Below are 17,472 nucleotides of genomic sequence, written 5' to 3' on the forward strand. Positions count from 1 at the left end.
AGCATAAGTCTATCCGGCATGTCCCGGCTTCTGGTACCAGGGGTCTTCGGCAAACCTGCCAGCGCAGGGTCAGGGTCTCCACCGAAATACCAGCATAATCTGCACGTGGCTTATTAGAATTAGAATATATGTCCCTTTTACCTGAATAGTGTCGATTTTCGCCAATGAATATTCATACTAGAGTCTTGGTAGAGAAGCTTTGCTGTTTTCGGGACCTGGAAGGCATTCCAACATTCCAAGTACTGAGTTCGAAGTAGACGTACTATACATCTGACTTCTTGAGACTCGTGCTGCCAGCGGGTCAGCTTAGGGTTGGCCTTCGTAGTGTACAGCGAACGCGTGAGGTCATACCAGCACATTATCCCTATACCAGAGCTTGTCTTTTGTCTGATATAGATTATTGCTAGGCAATCATCCTGTGTACAGCACGCTGCGTGAGATGCCCCTCGTACCGTACTCGACATCATCCAATCTCTGAAAGAGACGCTGCTAAGTTACCTCGGCTTACAAATTGCGGTATCAATCGCGCGGTATACTGTACCGTATATACCTGCTGCTGGTGCTAGCTATTCTAATATACCCGATATCAAACGCGCGGAGCACGGTCTGCAGGGGTTATTAGTTTGATCCAGTCTTAGGGTTCGTGGACCTAGTGATCTTGTCGATGTACTTTACATGAGTACAGCATAAGGTATGATAATCTAAAGCATTGGAGCTTTTGTATAATCTCAACAAAATAGAACAAAAGCCCATCTCCGCTGTGAAACCTCCCACCGAGGAAACCGAGTATAGGGTAGAAAGGATCACGTTTAGAGACCTGAATTTCTGTGTCCATAAGCTTCGTACATACCTAAGAAAGTCAGCGAGTTCCGAGTCCAATTTCCTCATCTTCCCCCTATGTCTTCTTCCGGCGCACCTTTCCTCTTCTCCTCGTACAGTACCATTAGTATGTCGATAGCGTTGGCATATCCGATTCCCTTCCTTTGGCGTCCCAATCAGCAAAGCCCTCTCTGTCGTCTTAAATACACCCCTTCTTATTTTCGGGATTACTGTATTTGTATGCCAGAAAAGATTTCTGGGTCAAAAGACATGATTAATCGCAATGGTAAGTGCCGTTTCATCCCGCAGACACGTTCCAGAAGTAGAGGTTGGGGGGGAGGTTGAGTTAGCACCACAATAGGCAGCGTAATGCAAAGCTGCCCCGTCCGATCTCGAGATCACCGTATCGATGTGCTGGCCGGGTGGCGGGAGTTCTTGGAATGAAAGGGTCGAAGTCTCTCAGCATGGAGCACAGAGTCTTTTGGGTACATCGGACATCCGCAACGGCCGCCGTCTCGTACAGATCCCGAGTGAGAACGGTTGCTGCACACCAAGTTCCAAGTCCACGACGACACTGCCACTGTTAACTCCCCAGCATCAAGGGGCACAGGTTATTGAGCATCTTTTGCCACCAACGCGCTGGCAAACCCCATCACCTCGTTAGCTCTATTCAAACCTATTCGATCATCTTATCCTGTTTCAACTTACTGCTGATAGGAAATCTGAACTTCATTCTTTCAAGCCTATAAAGGATGTCAGCTTGTCATCCATATCACACAGTAACCCTAGAGGCGAGTTTGACTCGCATACCTGTTCCCCTTCAGCATCCTAAGGCAGCAGTAGGAGCATTTGAGTGTACAGTTATGAACGACGTAGAGAATGACAAAATTGTCGATCGGAATGATATGTGTTCCTGTCTTTGATTAGCCGAGGCGATAAATCTTTGGACAGCGATAGTCCAGTGAGCTGGTCTGCGGAGTGGTTATCAAGGTTGGAAAGGTTGATCCATAAAGTTTTTGATTTTCAAGACCTCAAACGTCGTAGTCAAAATTGAAAGAGTGATCCATAAGACGTTTTGGTTGATTCCGGAAGGCTTGAGAGATCTAAATAGGAAAGGAGAGATGAAGTTCATGAAGAGGAGGAAGATGGAAGGGAAGGACCTCCTGCCTCCGGAAAATGAAGCCATCCTCCGTTCCTGCCTTGTCAGCGTGTATGTAGTTAATGGCTCCTTTACTAACAGACAGTGAACGTTCTGCTTACCACCAATCAATGTATCGACATCAATCAATCAATTCACACAGATCAATGTACTTATAAACCAATGTATTCACACAAATGTCCCTCCCTGAAGCGCTAGCTTTGCAGTTCTATAACAGCCATCTTCAATTCACCCAACTGAGCTTATCCGAGTTCCATTAACTTAGTTAAGGTCGCTTAGTACAACCTAGAGCTAACTATGTAGGTGCTTAGAAAGATATTTGAAAAAGTGAAAAGGTACAGTACATGGAAGTTACCAAGAGTATACATATAAAGTACTCAAGCAGATACTTAAACAGGCGGCCAAAAGTACTCCAAAAGGTGTAAGTAAGGGCCCTGCTGGCCCCACTAAGGGCACCTCCACCACGCCTCTGGCCAGTGGAAATCACCTGCAGGACAGGCCCTCGGATCTGTAATCTAAATCTATATCCCGGATCTGCAGAAGTTACATACATAAGTCAAAAGAACAGGCGTCGACCGTAGCGGGGGAAGGTGCGCAATGACCTCGAGAACAACAACACCACCAACGGCAGCGCAGCCCGTCACAACCCCCCGCTTACCTTCCGATTGGCCTTGGCCTGCATCCGCCGCATGGCCTCCCGATGCAACTCACTCATGTCGCCGCCGCGCGGCGAGCCTTCCCCTGCAGCGGAAGCGTGGCGGTGGTGGACCAACGAACTGTGCCGCTGCAGAGACTGGACGTAGGGGGGCGGGCTGCGATCGACTCCCGTGGCGATGCCCACGGGCCCATCCGGTTGTTTTGCTAGTGGATTCCGTTTGTCCCGCAGATCCTCCAGGATCGATTCGCGCCAGGCCGCCATCGCAGCCGGCATGTTGCTGGAGGATTGGCCGTTGCTGGGGTGTCTTCTGGGTACTGCTGGTGGGCTGGGGATGTGTGCTTGCGATGGGCTCTGGATTGTCTGGTGTAGCAGTGTGCGGCGCTGGGACAGTGGCATGTTGTCGTCCGTGTCTTCGAGGTTGGGCCCGGCGAATGAGTACCGTGGTGGTTGGCTGTCGAGCGGTGCTTGCCAGGAGCCGGAGCTGTTCCGCGAGAAGGGATCGAAGTTCAGCGAGAAGGACGACAAACGGTTGCGCACCATATCCTCCCGCACGGCTATGAGTGGAGGCGGTCCTCGCCACCGTGGCTTAGGAGGCTCAGGCTCGTCTCTGGACTGTTCCGCCCCGACAGCATTACCAAGGTGCAACGGATCTGTTGGAGGAGGCGATGTCTTCTTCTTGGACCGGCTGGGATGAAGACCCTGGTGCAGATATGGGTCCCCTGACACTCGGTGACTCTTAGATCTGGACAGGTCTTTGGTCTTGCGTTCTACGGCCGGAGGCGGCTGCGCATTCAGCGGTGTCTGCAATAGTTCCTCCACGTTGACTGGTGCCGCAACTTCCTCCACGTCGGGAACAACTTCGGGTTCCTCCTCTTCCATAGGCTTGATCGGTTCGAGATCGGGCACTTCTGCATCAGCGAGATGTTTTGCCCACTCATTAGTGCGATACGATTGAACCACTTTGGATGTCTGCTTTGGCAGGTGTTTCACGGTTTTCTCATCGAGTTTGGGAGGCTCCGGAGGTTCCACGGGCTCTTCTTTCTTAGGTTTCGATTCGGTCTCATTAGGTCGAATTGATGCCGTGCTTTTGCTGCGAGTAGTGCCTGGGGTTTCGTTTTTGTCTGATGTCGATTGATGTGGCTGATCTAATGCGCTTTCTTGAGCTCCTTCCTTGACATTGGTAATGGGCTGTTCCGGCTTGTTCTCCGTAGGAAGAGGCGCCCCAGGTTGCTGTTTTTGAGGCGCTTTCGACTTTTTCTTTGATGACTTCTTCCCCTTCTTGCGCTTTGCGTTCTCTATTTTTGATTGAGAGGCTATAGACGTTTCGGCTTCTTTGCCTTCTTTCCTCTCGTTTGCTGGTTTCTCCTGGTGGTTGTCGAGTACCCGCTTTTGCTCGGCGATGATCTCTAAATTTTGTCCCGAAGTAGGGCTCTTTTCACCTTGCTCCGCCTCCGGATGTGTCTCCGGTACAATATCCTGTGGTTTCTCGTCTGTTGTTCCGGTCGTGGCCGCTGGCGGCTGCTTCTGAACATCTTTATGCTCAGGTTCATCACCCTGCTCGTTTGTGGACTCGGTTTTCGGTGCTGTCTCAATTGTCTGGGGTTCGTGCTTGACATCCACAGATCTGTTCTCTCTTTCCTCACTCTGTGAAGTATTGCTGCCAGACTCTTTGGCTTCAGTAGGCTCCTGGCTCTCCGGGTTTGCGCTATCTTTAATATCACGCTCATCTCCGGCGGGTGTAGTTTGACTCCCCTCGGAAGCCCGATCGCTGACAACATCCGGGATTCCATTGGAAGATGGAGCAGTACCATCCACCGAGACAAGCGCCTCCTTCGACTCCGAGCGAAGAAGTTCATTACCACCAGCTTCCTCAGCCTTTCCCACCAACGAAGCCCCCGACATCCGTCTCGAGCGCACCGATCCCGCCTCTGACCCAATAAGAGCAGTGACATCAGAGCTCCTATCGTCCTTCATGCGGGCCGCGGCCGCGCCATCAAATACCTTGAGCGGGACGGCACCGCTATCTTCACCCGCGCCCTCTGGCTGTCCGTCCCGACTGCCTGCGCTAGCGTCCGACGTATGTGAATCGGTATCGCTATCCTCACCGCGCTCCCTGCAGTCCGAGCATCGATATGAGCTGTAAGACGACTCCGAGATACTCCGGACCTCGATGGCATCGCCCTTCTCCATGGCGTCCATCTCGTCGACTGGTCGCTTGGAGTCCCCGGATAGCTCAGGGGTGCTCGACAACGGAGAGCCATCTCCGTAGGTGGCCTCCCACTCCTTCCGCTCCTTCATATTATCCTCTTCTAGTCGGCGGCCAACCTCGGCCTCGGCTTCTTCGTGGTGCTGTCGCTCCTGTTCGCGCTTCTCTTTCTCCTTCTGGCGCCGTTCGCGGACCACCTTCCATAGTCGAAGCTGGGAGACTACACCCAGAATGGCGACGATGACGGTGACGGCAAGTTCGACGCGGATGTTGCGCGTGACCGGGTAGGTGCTGGTGCCGAGCGGGAAGATGTCGCTGTTGAGGTCTAGAACGGCGAAAGCAAATCGCATGTCAGCTTTTCAATGCTTTACACACCGTACTCTGTCCCCACACCTTGTTTTAGTAACTAGACTGAAAACTCACCCCAGATGTAGAGCCAAAACTCCTTCAAGCCTGCGCGGCTGAAGCAATCGATCCCCAGCGCCACGGCGGTACCGCCAGATATCCCTGTAGATGCCATCAACCCGTACGGCCGGGTGTATTGACTGAAGGACATAGCGTAGAAGGCAGCCGACATGGCCCCGATAAATCCGCTCTTGGCGTTGGTGTCCGTCAGGAGGCCTCCCGACTTCAACGAGAGAAGCCACATACTAGTGCAGAAGCCACCCAAAAGGCAGCCAAGACCCTCCGTCAGTTCCTTGAATACGATAGCTAACGCTCCAAATGTTGCGCCGGTAAAGACGATAGCGACCAGGTATGCGCCCTGGACGGCGACTCGCACTGGCGGACTCATCACGTAGACGATGAGAACCTGGGAAAAGGGCAGATAGTTAGAAATGCAGAGCCAGATATGTATCGGTAGTAGTTCTTTGAGACCCTACAGTAACTCCAAGACTGGTTAAGAATGCCGTGGATAGGAAGACTTGAATCCTAAAAGTGAGGGGTCAGTCTGTCTGTGTGTGTGGCTGAAACTGCGCTATCGAATCCGGCGATGACCAACCAAAGGTTTTGAATTCCGATCAATGCGAGAACAGCTCCGGCAGCAAGAAGGATAAAGCCACCGATACCCAGAGCTGGGGTGACTTCAGGCTGCAATGGAAGATCATTCGGATTGGTGGGCGCCTTGTTGTCTATCTCACGCAGTCAGGTCAGCTTGGAGGACACAAACAACCACGGCCCGATAAAGTCCAACGCGGCGACCGCAAACTCGGAGAGAAAAGACCTACCATCGTTTGTCACAGATGAATTCAATGAGGTAAGAGTTGTGGAGGCTGGGATGGTGGCGTTGGTCGTCCTCGTCGCGTTACTTGCCACTTCCGTCGCATGGCTAATCGCACTTATTGTCGTGCTGCCATCAACGGCTTGCGTGGTGCTGCTCGGAGGAGGCTCGTCTCTGGCAGTGATGAGGCCATTGAGGGCTTCGCGTGGGGTGTGCGGGATTTGTGCTGAGACAACGAAGAATAGACTTGGCACAAAGTAAACGGCCAGCGTTAGCAGGAAGAAGAGGCGCATGGCGGGTGGCTTGGATGAATCGATGAGACTCGAATGTATTTCAAGACCCAATAGGCGGCCAATGGGGATGTTATCGGGTCCAGATTGATTTGTGGCCCTCTAGGAAAATGCCAGCCAATGTCCGGGAGATGCGATCGAGCTGCCTGGCGGTTGCTATTCACATAACTGTCATGTAGGTCGCCGACAGCTGGAAAGGCAGTATGGTCACCTGTCAGGATTGACTGGAGACACGCAAGTAGGTCCGGGAAACGTGTCTGTAGATTCTGAGACAAGGTGGTCGCTTACATATAATTTCAATTGCCACTATCTACTATATGTATCCATTGGAGGAGACGGAAAGGTATGAACGCGAAGGCTTGGACCTAGCATATCTGCACGGGACTTGGAGGGACGCCGTCATTGATTCGAGCTCAACCCTAGTCAGATAGTCGAGCACGCCTTCATCCAGAGCTCCAGAAGGAAATAGACTAAGTGCACGGCAGACGCGAGATGGCCCACTTTTTGGAGTTTGAAAGGCAAAAAGAGCAAAGTAGTCGCATGGTCGTACATGATAATTGAAATTATTTGGCAAGGATCCGCCCCCTGGTGTTCATCATCTGAAATCTTTCCGGGAGGAGATCGTGCGAGACTTGATAACGGCAAGCAGCCCAGTCAACAAACGAATCCAAGGGAAGACACACAATAGGCGCACCTAAGAGATATTTTGAAGTGCTAGGCTCAAACCCATGGCCATTGAGATGAGGGTACACCGCTGTCGATTGGTTTAGTAAGTTCTTTGTCCGGAAAAAAAGTTTTGGAAGAGGCTTGCCAGCCTCGGCGCCATAGCATGCCATATACGAGAGGAGCGGCATGGTCTGTTTCATTGGATCCGATGAGCCCAACGATTGGCTTCGCCCTAGAGAATTATGACCTGTTGCGCGAGGAAGATACCTAGCGTTGTGCTCGTCTCTTGTGGCCTTCTCCGGGCTAAATTAGGATTCCGATAATTAGTGCTAGACTCCCATGTCGTACGGAAGAAAGAAGGATCTGGGGGAGCTGATCAAGTTCATCCGTCACTGATAGAGAAGAACAAGCCCACTAGCCGCTAGTGGTTAGGCTGTCCGTGTGATCGGCTGCAAGAAGCGACATATCTAATTTCCTTCGCCGAGCGTACAGCCTATCAGGCTTGAGCACCCGAGGGAACAATGCTCATTGGGACTGCAATGCCAGTCGCAAGACGCGCCGTCAGTGGACCATGGGTTTGCGGCTAATATCCGGCATTTAGTTTGACTCCCAGGGGTTTCCCGCAACTATCGAACCCTTTCAGCCATACAGGGCTACAGGCAACCTGGAAGGCAGTGTGGAGGCAGGCGGGTTCGACCCGATGGCTATGCCGAGGTGCAGTCTTGAGGTGCACAGTACCGTAGGCATGACGAACGCGGGTTCATCGATCGTCCCCAGGCTCCAGCGGTGTCGCAACCTGCATCGCCTGGCCGTACCAGCAGGTAGTCTATCAGGCGGAAGCTTTCGCGGAAGCGCTGGGTTCGCAATTTTCGGTCAAGCACGCATCAATAGAAGTATGCAGGATAAGTGCGGTGAGAAGGCTAAGTGACCGGCTAGTCTTGAAGAGAATGCATCCCTCTAGTAAGCGAGGGTTGGATGTATGCCTTGCGGTTTCCTCAGATGGAGCTGGGATCTGACGTCTCACAAGCGGAAGCTGCACGGAAAGTGGACTATTTCATGACCGACCGTCTGGCACGGCAAAGAATTTCCACGCTTTGGAGCAAGTTTTTTTATTTCTCAAAGTCTATGAATGATATATGCATGCACGAAACGCATATTTGGTAGAATATGGAAATGGGCCGAGTCTGGCCAGTGCAACCGGTGTGGAATTGGCGATGATGGCGCTGATGAGGAGGATGGAATGGGTGGGGAGGAAGGAAGACTATCAAGGGACAGATCAAATCACGTGCCGTGACCAAAACACGGCACGATGCGGAGATAGTACGAGGAATAGCAATTCTGCTGCTGCTCGTCCGCGTCAACAATCCCCCCTCTCACATCTCAAACAAGATTGCGCCTTAAAGCAAATCTCGATCTTGACCACATCATCCTCTCCGCCTACAACACACACATCATGTCTGCCTTCCTGTCTTCGCTGCGTCCTGCCATGCGCGCCACTTCCGGCGCCGCACAGGCTGCGCGTTCCTTCAGCTCCTCCTCGTCGCGCTCCGCCGCGAAGATGTTCATCACCGGCCGCCTCGCGACCGAACCCGAGTTACAAGTCACCGCCTCCGGCACGGAGATTGTCAAGTACTCTGTTGCCACGCAATACTACACCAAGGGGGAGAAGCCGACGAGCTACTTCAAGGTCTCGGTCTTCCCCGAAGGCGGCCAGAAGGATTTCATCCTCGGCCTGCCCAAGGGGTGAGTGTCCTATTCCTTCAAAGAGAGGCCATAAGCCTAGGCGAAACACGCGCTGCTGCTACTGCAATTCGCCAACTCTTTATCCAGCTAGCTAGGCAGAATGAATACTGACTTCGCATACCCTATCTAGAACTCTTGTTTTCGTTGAGGGAGACTGCGCCATGCGCACATATGAAGACTCCCACGGCAACAAGAGAACGTCGCTGAACATCCTTCAACGTGAGCGCCTCGCCCCTCGAACCCAACTCTCTGCAACCTCACTCTCCCTCCAAGCCAATCACCTCTACATTAGAAGACTAACAACCAATTTCCTATAGGCACTCTCGAGATCCTGAGACGCCCTTACGTTCCCACCGAGTCTGCCGAAGGCGACGAGCAGGGCACCAACTAAGCCCGAGTCTACCTCATGCACAAAACCCTTGCAAAGGCGCGGGCAATCCGTCGACACAAACAAGACCACATACACACCACACCCTACTCTGGATTCAATATCCGCTGCAAAATGAAAATAGGACAGGTAGTTCTTTGTGAGGAACCATTGCGCTTTCCATTTTGGGAGGAGTAGGATTGCGTATCCCTTGGAGATCAGGCCTTGGATTCATGTCGGTAGAACGGATGTGTTGCTTGCTGGTCGGCATCATTTATGTATCGCCCTCCCCCCCTTTCTCTGTGCCCGCTAAACCCGGGCGTTGACATGATAATATGTCTGTGGGTCCGCCTGCCTGCATGCCTGCCTGCCTGTTTTTCACGGTCACAGCCATGCATCTCCCCTTGTACTTATAGCGTGATATAATTAAAGTTGGGAACCAGTACTCTGTTCTTCCAGGAGGCGTGTCCGCGCTGCAGTATTTCTCGCCGCCCTCTTCTATTTATATCAATCTGCGGTCTGAGACTTTAGCATGAGATGGGTCTACCGCATGTGTGTTGCGTCAGCATTGCTGAAGGTTCTGTAAATGCACGTATACCACCTTTGTAGATCTTGGGAGGAAGCGTGGATCCGGTTCTCCCCATGCTCTGCAAGCATGGCTCTAGTGAAGATGCTCGGGCTGTGCTTGCATGGTAAACTCTCTTGCGCGTATCCGGTGAGTTGTCAATGCATTACGGCCGAGAGTCTCACCCGGTTGCTCCCGGTCACTCCGTGGTCTAATGGCTTACGAGCCTCGGATCTGCTGCTCATTGAAGAGTCTACTAGAGCATGCAAGATTGAGGTGATCGATTGGTAGTAGAATGAGATACGAAAGATACCTCGGATTTTCCACTATCCATCAACTAAACAGATTCACCTCGCGAATCCACAAAGCATCAACCGGCAATACGAGACGCCTTAAATATAAGGCTCAAGTTACTGTAGAGACCCGTAGAGAATAAAAATGGTCCCTTCCCCTACCCTGCCTTTTACTGCACAGATTCGCCCCATACCCACTCACCTCACACCCTCTCACCTCCTCGAAATCACGGCACCCTAAGCATACATCTCACTCTGCTGGGTGATGACTTGCTTGACTCGAATGTGGTCGTCCTTGAGCGGTGGGCTTCCAAGGTCGCTACTGTTCCGGCTTCGACTCACGCCTGCCCAGGCATTGGTCGAGACTGTGTTGGCAGTTATCTCGGCCAAGTGGTGGAGGGGGAGCATCCTATCTTTGCTAGGAGACCCTTTGAGTCGCCACACACGCTTGTACCATGGAGTACGCGCAGGTTGCTTGCTCTGAAGCGTGACCCCTTTTTCAACGTCTTGGGTGTCGTAACCTATGGGTAGACGGTGTGTGGTGTTGTTGACATTTGTTCTATCAAGGTTAGGGCTGGGGCTGGCTTCATTCTCTGCTGTGGAGAGCTTACCTGTTTGCAGATGTCCATTTCCAGTTGAAAAGTAACTTCGCTCGGCTACTTGTTGAGCCGGTCGAGTCGGCCGAACTGGTGCCAGAGGAGGTTCGTAGGCAGGGGAAGCAGTGTTGCATACCCAGGAAAACTAGGATCGCGCGGTACATTTTGGTGGCATCACGACCGCTGCCAAAGAAAAGAAAGAACATGAAGCCCGATGCGGCTGGGATCCAGCGGTCAAAGTATACTTCGCCCATTGCAGGGACTTTGATGATTGTGTTCCAGGTAGGAGGGTGGGCGCGATCCCAGGAGTACGCATGCCACGGGAGGGTACGCAAAATGTTGGTACACACGACGAAGGTCTGAACAGGGATGATAGCCAACAGCATGAGAAAGGCGAGTAAGAAAAGCCGCACGAATCGAGATTTGTTCATGTTGCTGTTCGAGGATTGGAGTATGTCTCCGAATTGACTTCGATACTTGCTGAGACGATGCAGAACGATCACTGATAACGTTAGAGCTTGATGTCTCGACAAATCAGCTAACATACCGCAATAGTAACCAGCGATCAGGCAGATGACCAGCGGCCAGATATAGGCCAGGACCAGGGTCACCCAAGTTTCATCGTAGCTGTTGACGCAACCAGAAATAGCAAAAAGAAAGTAACGGCCTCCCTGATAGATGATCTGTGTGATCATTGCGATTGCCGGGGCTATGAAGCAGAACAGCAGGGTCATTCCACGATTCCACCACCGCTGCGACTTGGTAGGAACTAAGGCCGCACGCCTGGTGTCCAGCACGCAGGCCAAACTGCGAAAGATACAAACGAGTGTCCCAGGAACAGCAATATAACTCGCAATCATAACCTTTCCCTCAAAATCACATAGACCCTTACCATTCCACCAAGAACTCACGTCATCGGTTGGCCAGAGTATGGCATTGATTATGTTGAAGACATTGAGAATCATGTACCAGCAGATCAGGCTGCTGGCAGCCACGTTGCGATTGTTCCAGTGCAGTACCAGTGGTACCACGCTCAACAGAAGAGAAACGAAGGATATAACCGGGAGGAGTACAGCTTGCATATAGAGCGGATAGACCGGAGCTTCTTGAGCACTCATCTTGCGAGCTAAGTGATATTAATTGCGTAGGAGGAGATGTCGATCGAGAACGGCAGTCTTGAAGCTATCCAGCTGCTTTTTCTGCTTGGTACAAATGCGTGGGAGAATGACTATGGGCTCTTGACTGGAGTATGAACGAAGGAGGATGGTTCTGGATCATCATGTTGGGTGCAGCAGCCCCATATAGACCCTATGTGACCTGGTCTCCTTAATAAGGAGTAACAGTAATGTCTTATTGACGGAACCTAGAATTGGACAGTTATGAGGGCATCAGAGCCTTCACTGAGGGTCTAATTGAGACATTATCTTGCCAATCGCCGAGGGGGTACAGAATCAGAGATTTGCAAAATGAGCCGGCAAGTGTTGTGACCATGCTATAGACGCCGCTGCGCCCAATCAAACGGACCATTTGGGCAACAGCCATTTTCACTGAGTCTCAAGAAATGAGTCGATACATCAATCCTTGTTTGGTCGTCTGAATAGAGGCTTTGAGAACACAATTGCAGTCATAAAATGGGGTGCTAAAGGAGGAGTTGCAGCCAGGATAGACACACTCATCCGACTTCTCTGCGCCGACCTTTCCTAATTCGGGTCTCAAAAGACTCAGCCAGTCAGCTCCACGGCTCGCCTCATTCCTGCTGTGTTCCATCCATTACACTCTCCATCTCAACAGGCCCTGTTTCATGCACTCGTTTACTATTTTCGGTGTTGACTGTGTCAAATGACTATTTTGCATCAGGGATGCATCATGCATCTAGTGGGACTGAGCTTTGCGGCCCCAGAGTACCGAAAACCATCGGCTAAATTTTGTATACAGTACAGAGCTCTCGCTTGTGGCACACTATCTCGGCAATATGCCAGCCCATGCCAGACTTTGTCGACCGCAGATCAGATCAAAAGTGCTTGTGACAAAGAAACCACAAAGGACTTTGTCACCCCTGCCTGAGCTTAATCGAGCTTGTCATTACAGTTCCAAAGGCGCACGAATTGAACTAACCGAACCCGGTGGAGGTACTTCAACTTCCTCTCTGTCTCTGTACCTCATTGAACAGACAGTCTCAAACGCCCAAAGTGGGCTTGTCATTCTTGCGCGCTTACTTCGGCTAATTGCGCTTTCATGAAGGGTCGTACAATCACTAATGACGACCCGTGCCAGATCGGATTGCCTAGCATGGAATAGCATAGAATAGCATGTCTACTCGCAATTCGCACCCATATGCTCGACCTTGAAAGGATCCCGAATGCTTGGTTATCGAATCGATATTTCTAGCTGCGGCCGCTCTGCTCAAAGTCGAATCCGCAGTTGGTAATACAGAGTCTACATATAATTCTCGTTAGCTATCATTGACAGTCATTTCTCACTTCGATATAGAATGCCATTATCGCGGTTGGTATTCCTCGCAGTGTCCCTCCTCATTTTGTTGTTCTTTCATCTTGATCTCCTGACATCGTGGTTCTGAAGGTTCTGGTTTTCGAAGGATGCCATCCTTGCGGTAAACAACTCCAGCGCCAACAGCCGCTGTGATCCGGGGAGCCATACAAGTCTGGTCCAATGATCTTCTGATGCCGGCTGCGAATCCTCAATTATTTCCGATTGCTGGTGTCTGTCTGTACACCGATACACTTGAGGATTTCGAAGCTCTGAGATATATCGCATTTGATCCCACAAGTTTGCCGACAAGAAGATGTTATTTGGTTATCTATAGCCTGAATGGCATAGTTCCCTTCCTTGCAAGGATTGTCTTTGTGTCTGACTTCGGAATGCGGGGTCTTTATCCATGCCACTGCACCAACTCGTTCCGTTTGCTACTATCGATTGTGACTGACAACATCAATGATCGCAACATACAGTACGTCATTGATATTATTATCTGGTGACCATTATGCGTCACTCAGCAAATCGAATCTGCTGGTATCTGCTAAGCTAATGGGTTTGTGCCCATGCTCTAATTTGATGTTTTGTGAGTCTTTTCTCCCTACCTTCACACAGGTGGAGCCCTGCGTCATGGCTAAGTAACTAAGACTTAAGCCTATAGGGACTAGTGCCCGCCCCCGGGCAGGCAGTGATCGATGATCGATTCGGGGTTCGAGCCAAGGCTGCTTTAGCGTCGTACAAGCAAGATACTCGATCTGCGTGGCTCTCCTCTCCTCCCTTCTTCTCTCCCTGCCACTCTTTCTCCTCTTCCCACCTCTGCTTTTCTCTTCGACTTCGCAGCCTTTTGAAACTACTACTGCACCGCTCGCCTCGACTGTGCGATGTCTGACCAACCTGGCCCATCGCGGTCCCTCCACACACAAGACCAGAGCTACAGCAGTCCTGGCGTGCTCTCCCCGGATTTCACTAACCTTCGCCACCGCGGTCCAGCCCGCTCTGCAACCTTTGCCGAGGGCACGACCTCCAACCTGCAAACCCAGCGCCGTAATTCCACATTATCCGACTCAGTCTCGGAGGCTCGCCATTCGATTCGGTCGTCCACGGATGATATCCTTTTCCCACGTGTGGCCAAGGGTGGTGACGTCGACCTGACAAATGAAGAATCACATTGGCACTCGGCTCCCTTGGGTTTGGCTTTACTGCCTGCCATTGCCGGGATCTTTTTCCAGAACGGGAGTGCCGTCGTTACCGACATCACCCTCCTTGTTCTCGCCGCCATCTTCCTCAACTGGTCAGTTCGATTACCATGGTAAGTACACAGCCCTCTCTACTAGCATGGTGCATCCTTTTGATTGAAAGTAACAGGGATTGGTATCGTTCCGCACAAGCTGTCCGGCAATCTAGCGACAAATACTTCGAGGCTACTGAGTTTCCATTGAGTTCAGAGCCAGATGACAGCCCCGACTCGGGCGATAAAGCCTCGTCACCGATTGCCCAGGAACAGCACCGCTCCAACAATGTCAATGCAGCCACGAAAGAGCTACAGATCCACGAGCTCGCCGCTCTGGCCTCTTGTTTTATCTTTCCATTGATTGGAACGTGGCTTTTGCACACTATCCGATCGAAGCTTTCTCGCCCATCAGAAGGTCTAGTCTCCAACTACAACTTGACCATCTTCCTCCTTGCCTCAGAAATCCGGCCCTTCTCGCATCTTCTTAAGATGGTTCAAGCACGCACCCTGCATCTTCAGCGCATCGTCGCATCGTCCACGGAAGACGAGGTTGACAAAGTCGATGTTCACAAAGTCCTCGATCTGAACAAACGTCTAGAAGAGCTCGAAGCTCACGTTGCCGAGACGGCCGCTGCACGACTCTCGGCCGACCCTGCAGCTCGTGCCGGGCAACCTTCGCAGAGCGATGCAACTAATGCCCTCGTCGACCAGGCTACCGCCGAGATGCGCAAGAGCATCCAATGGGACATCGATGCGCTGAACCGCGCCGTGCGTCGCTACGAGAAGCGCACCACCGTCTCCGCATACCAGACGGAAACGCGGTTCCAAGCCTTAGAGACCCGCGTGCACGACGCATTCACCCTGGCGGCTGCCGCACATCGTACAAAGCCCCAGGGTCTGATCAACATGCTTACTGGGTGGGTGTACACGGTCATTACCCTCCCTGGACAGGTGATCATTGGCATCGTCCCTCTCCCGATGCAGGTGGCCCGGCGTTGCCTGCGGTACTGCGGGGAGAAGGTGTTAACGAGACCGACCGGATCCGCCACACCACACAAGGGCAAAGTACCTAGGGAGCGCAAATCCCAGGCCTCAAAGGGAACGAGACGTTCGGCCCCGCAGAGCCACCCTGTCGAGACACGGACGCTTGACCCAATCAAGGAATACAAATAGATGATTCAGGTGGATGCAGCTTGGAAGCCCACCGCGACTTTTTTGGCCGGTCACGATGAAGGAAAAAAAGAGCGTCATATATTTCCTGAAATACTATTCTTTTCAGCGGCAACTTCGCATCAACTCCTTCACTCGTGATTTTCTGGGTTCGATTGGAAAGACTCGAAACATCAACCCGTGAACACCCTCGGTAGTAGAGAGAGAGATACACAAAACCCTCTTGGCTTTCAATCATCTTGTCCCACGCTTTTTCAAGATATCACCACTACGTATCTATGATGAAGTCTATAATTGTGTACTGTATAAATACTATACAATAAAATAGGAAATCAGCAATAGTCAGAACGAAAGAGAATTGGTCCGCCCCTTCGCCCACCTGCATGTATACTTCACTCCAAAATAATCCCAGGTCAAACTCCCATACGTCTCACCATGATATGTTCTCCACCGAGTTCGACAGCATTTTTCCCATGTTTGATAAACCAAACCTCTCGACCGCTTACCAAGAACGGCAAGATGGCCGAGTGGTCTAAGGCGCTGCACTCAAGGACCACCTCCTTCTTCGGATCTCCAAATCCGAGGAGCATTGCAGTCACGCAAGTGGCGTGGGTTCGAATCCCACTCTTGTCATTATTTTTTGCTTTTTTCTCTCAGTATGAGAGGATCCATTGTCTTTACGTCTGTCCCACGTGTTTCGACACTTTTTGGTTAACATCATGTCATATCTAACCCAGCTAGGTGGACGTTGACGACATGCTAGCCGCGGAAAGAAGCAGGCATAGAAACTCCCCCCCCCGGCAACTTGGTTAATATCGGAGCGCCTTAGTCGATGGGTTACTGCGTACCCACGAGCGATTCAATTCCTTGTGCCCACACCTGCTGGGTGTGGTATAAACAAGTGCGAGTTCGACGACACTCACTACGTCAAGGGATCCTCTGCCTCATGACTATACACTGTAACTGTCATTGACTTCCTTGATGGTGAACCCCGAGAAGTCGACGATGGTAGGCCCCGAGCCGTACCGGCGACCAGTAACGACATATCAGTATATTCTTCTGGAGTAAGCTTATTGGAAAATGATCTCAGCAGGCAGTAGCCTCAACACGTGTGTATAGACTCGCCGGTGGATGACCCCAACACCCATTCTCGGTGGCAGGATAGGACCCTTACTCGCATCCACGACCCTAAATCTGCTTCCGCGGGATGTTGGGGGACCTCGCCAGAAGCATCCCGCGGAGGCTCCCGAGGATAATGCGATCCATCCCAGGCCGCGCAGCAACGATGCATTGATATATCCCTTCAACCGCTCCTGCGCCCAACATACGACGGCTGGCAGGGATGCAGACAGGCTTGCCATATAGCATAAACCTACCTGGAATCCACCGCAATTGCCTGCTGCCGTCCTCTCACCGTATCCCAACAACCTGCAAACCACGAAACATTGCACAGTACGTACAGCGACACGCGCTTCTGTGACGCGACACAAGTCACGACCGAAGCTGATCCGATCCGATCTGATCACGGTAGAGGTGGCTCGGACGCGTACTTTTGTGCTCAACTTCTGCGCGTGCGCGGGCGAGACAGGCGCGGGTGAAGTGTCCGAGATCGGCATCATCCCTTGCATACGGCCGCTACATTCTTGGAAGTTGGGGTGGATGGGGAGGTTGGGAGAGCTTACTAGGGTTGGGTCTGGTTCTTTTTTCTTGGGCTTGGTGTGGGGATAGTTGTGTGTATGAGGTAGGAGATTGGGGAAGGGGGAGAGGGAGGGAGGGGGTGGTTCAGTGTTGAGTTTGTGAGGGTTTGAAGAGAAGGGAAGGGCGAGTGTTGTTGATTAGGCTTTGGTGGGGACTTGTTAAGATGGGGTAGGGCTCCGGCTATGGGTTTAGTATACTATGGGAATTCTCGGATATTGTATAGTTGGATGTGTATACCAAGCCGTGAGGACTAATTAGGGCTTCGGTATGGGGGTTGCTGGATGGGCTCGGTGGTGGTT

The 17,472-nt window shown here is 51.7% G+C and overlaps 4 protein-coding genes and 1 non-coding gene across 5 annotated transcripts; 3 read left to right on the forward strand and 2 right to left on the reverse strand.

Moving 5' to 3' along the window:
• Window positions 1-2,605: 2,605 nt before the first annotated feature.
• BO86DRAFT_388163 (TMEM198/TM7SF3 family protein) lies at window positions 2,606-5,959 on the reverse strand. The gene is made up of 4 exons (XM_025671786.1): window positions 5,843-5,959; window positions 5,724-5,772; window positions 5,266-5,653; window positions 2,606-5,167 (listed from the first exon to the last, which is right to left on the reverse strand). The coding sequence occupies exons 3-4, from the start codon at window positions 5,633-5,635 to the stop codon at window positions 2,619-2,621; spliced, it is 2,919 nt and encodes a 972-aa protein (XP_025529190.1). The 5' UTR covers window positions 5,636-5,653; window positions 5,724-5,772; window positions 5,843-5,959; the 3' UTR covers window positions 2,606-2,618.
• Window positions 5,960-8,372: 2,413 nt separating this feature from the next.
• Window positions 8,373-9,583, forward strand: BO86DRAFT_408808 (single-stranded DNA-binding protein). The gene is made up of 3 exons (XM_025674371.1): window positions 8,373-8,760; window positions 8,891-8,979; window positions 9,078-9,583. Exons 1-3 carry the CDS (start codon window positions 8,471-8,473, stop codon window positions 9,149-9,151), a joined length of 453 nt encoding a protein of 150 aa, XP_025529191.1. The 5' UTR covers window positions 8,373-8,470; the 3' UTR covers window positions 9,152-9,583.
• A 639-nt stretch (window positions 9,584-10,222) lies between these two features.
• BO86DRAFT_309942 (pheromone receptor) lies at window positions 10,223-11,663 on the reverse strand (the record flags this gene model as incomplete). Its single annotated transcript, XM_025667837.1, has 3 exons — window positions 10,223-10,544; window positions 10,597-11,083; window positions 11,129-11,663. The coding sequence occupies 3 exons, from the start codon at window positions 11,661-11,663 to the stop codon at window positions 10,223-10,225; spliced, it is 1,344 nt and encodes a 447-aa protein (XP_025529192.1).
• Window positions 11,664-13,875: 2,212 nt separating this feature from the next.
• On the forward strand, window positions 13,876-15,753 carry BO86DRAFT_359558 (uncharacterized protein). The gene is made up of 2 exons (XM_025669781.1): window positions 13,876-14,383; window positions 14,440-15,753. The coding sequence occupies exons 1-2, from the start codon at window positions 13,956-13,958 to the stop codon at window positions 15,476-15,478; spliced, it is 1,467 nt and encodes a 488-aa protein (XP_025529193.1). The 5' UTR covers window positions 13,876-13,955; the 3' UTR covers window positions 15,479-15,753.
• Window positions 15,754-15,988: 235 nt separating this feature from the next.
• Window positions 15,989-16,108, forward strand: BO86DRAFT_t101. The gene has a single exon. It is a non-coding gene; the product is annotated as a tRNA-Leu (tRNA).
• Window positions 16,109-17,472: the final 1,364 nt, after the last annotated feature.

This window comes from Aspergillus japonicus, assembly GCF_003184785.1.
Source record: "Aspergillus japonicus CBS 114.51 unplaced genomic scaffold BO86scaffold_15, whole genome shotgun sequence".
NCBI lineage: Eukaryota > Fungi > Ascomycota > Eurotiomycetes > Eurotiales > Aspergillaceae > Aspergillus > Aspergillus japonicus.

Excerpts from the sequence above, each read along its gene's own strand:
- BO86DRAFT_388163 (XM_025671786.1), bottom strand. The coding sequence starts at position 5,635 with ATGAGTCCGCCAGTGCGAGTCGCCGTCCAGGGCGCATACCTGGTCGCT. Across the intron at positions 5,168-5,265 it reads GTTTTGGCTCTACATCTGGG|ACCTCAACAGCGACATCTTC; the intron begins GTGAGTTTTCAG and ends TCGCCGTTCTAG.
- BO86DRAFT_408808 (XM_025674371.1), top strand. The coding sequence starts at position 8,471 with ATGTCTGCCTTCCTGTCTTCGCTGCGTCCTGCCATGCGCGCCACTTCC. Across the intron at positions 8,761-8,890 it reads ATCCTCGGCCTGCCCAAGGG|AACTCTTGTTTTCGTTGAGG; the intron begins GTGAGTGTCCTA and ends TACCCTATCTAG. Across the intron at positions 8,980-9,077 it reads GTCGCTGAACATCCTTCAAC|GCACTCTCGAGATCCTGAGA; the intron begins GTGAGCGCCTCG and ends AATTTCCTATAG.
- BO86DRAFT_359558 (XM_025669781.1), top strand. The coding sequence starts at position 13,956 with ATGTCTGACCAACCTGGCCCATCGCGGTCCCTCCACACACAAGACCAG. Across the intron at positions 14,384-14,439 it reads TGGTCAGTTCGATTACCATG|GGATTGGTATCGTTCCGCAC; the intron begins GTAAGTACACAG and ends TGAAAGTAACAG.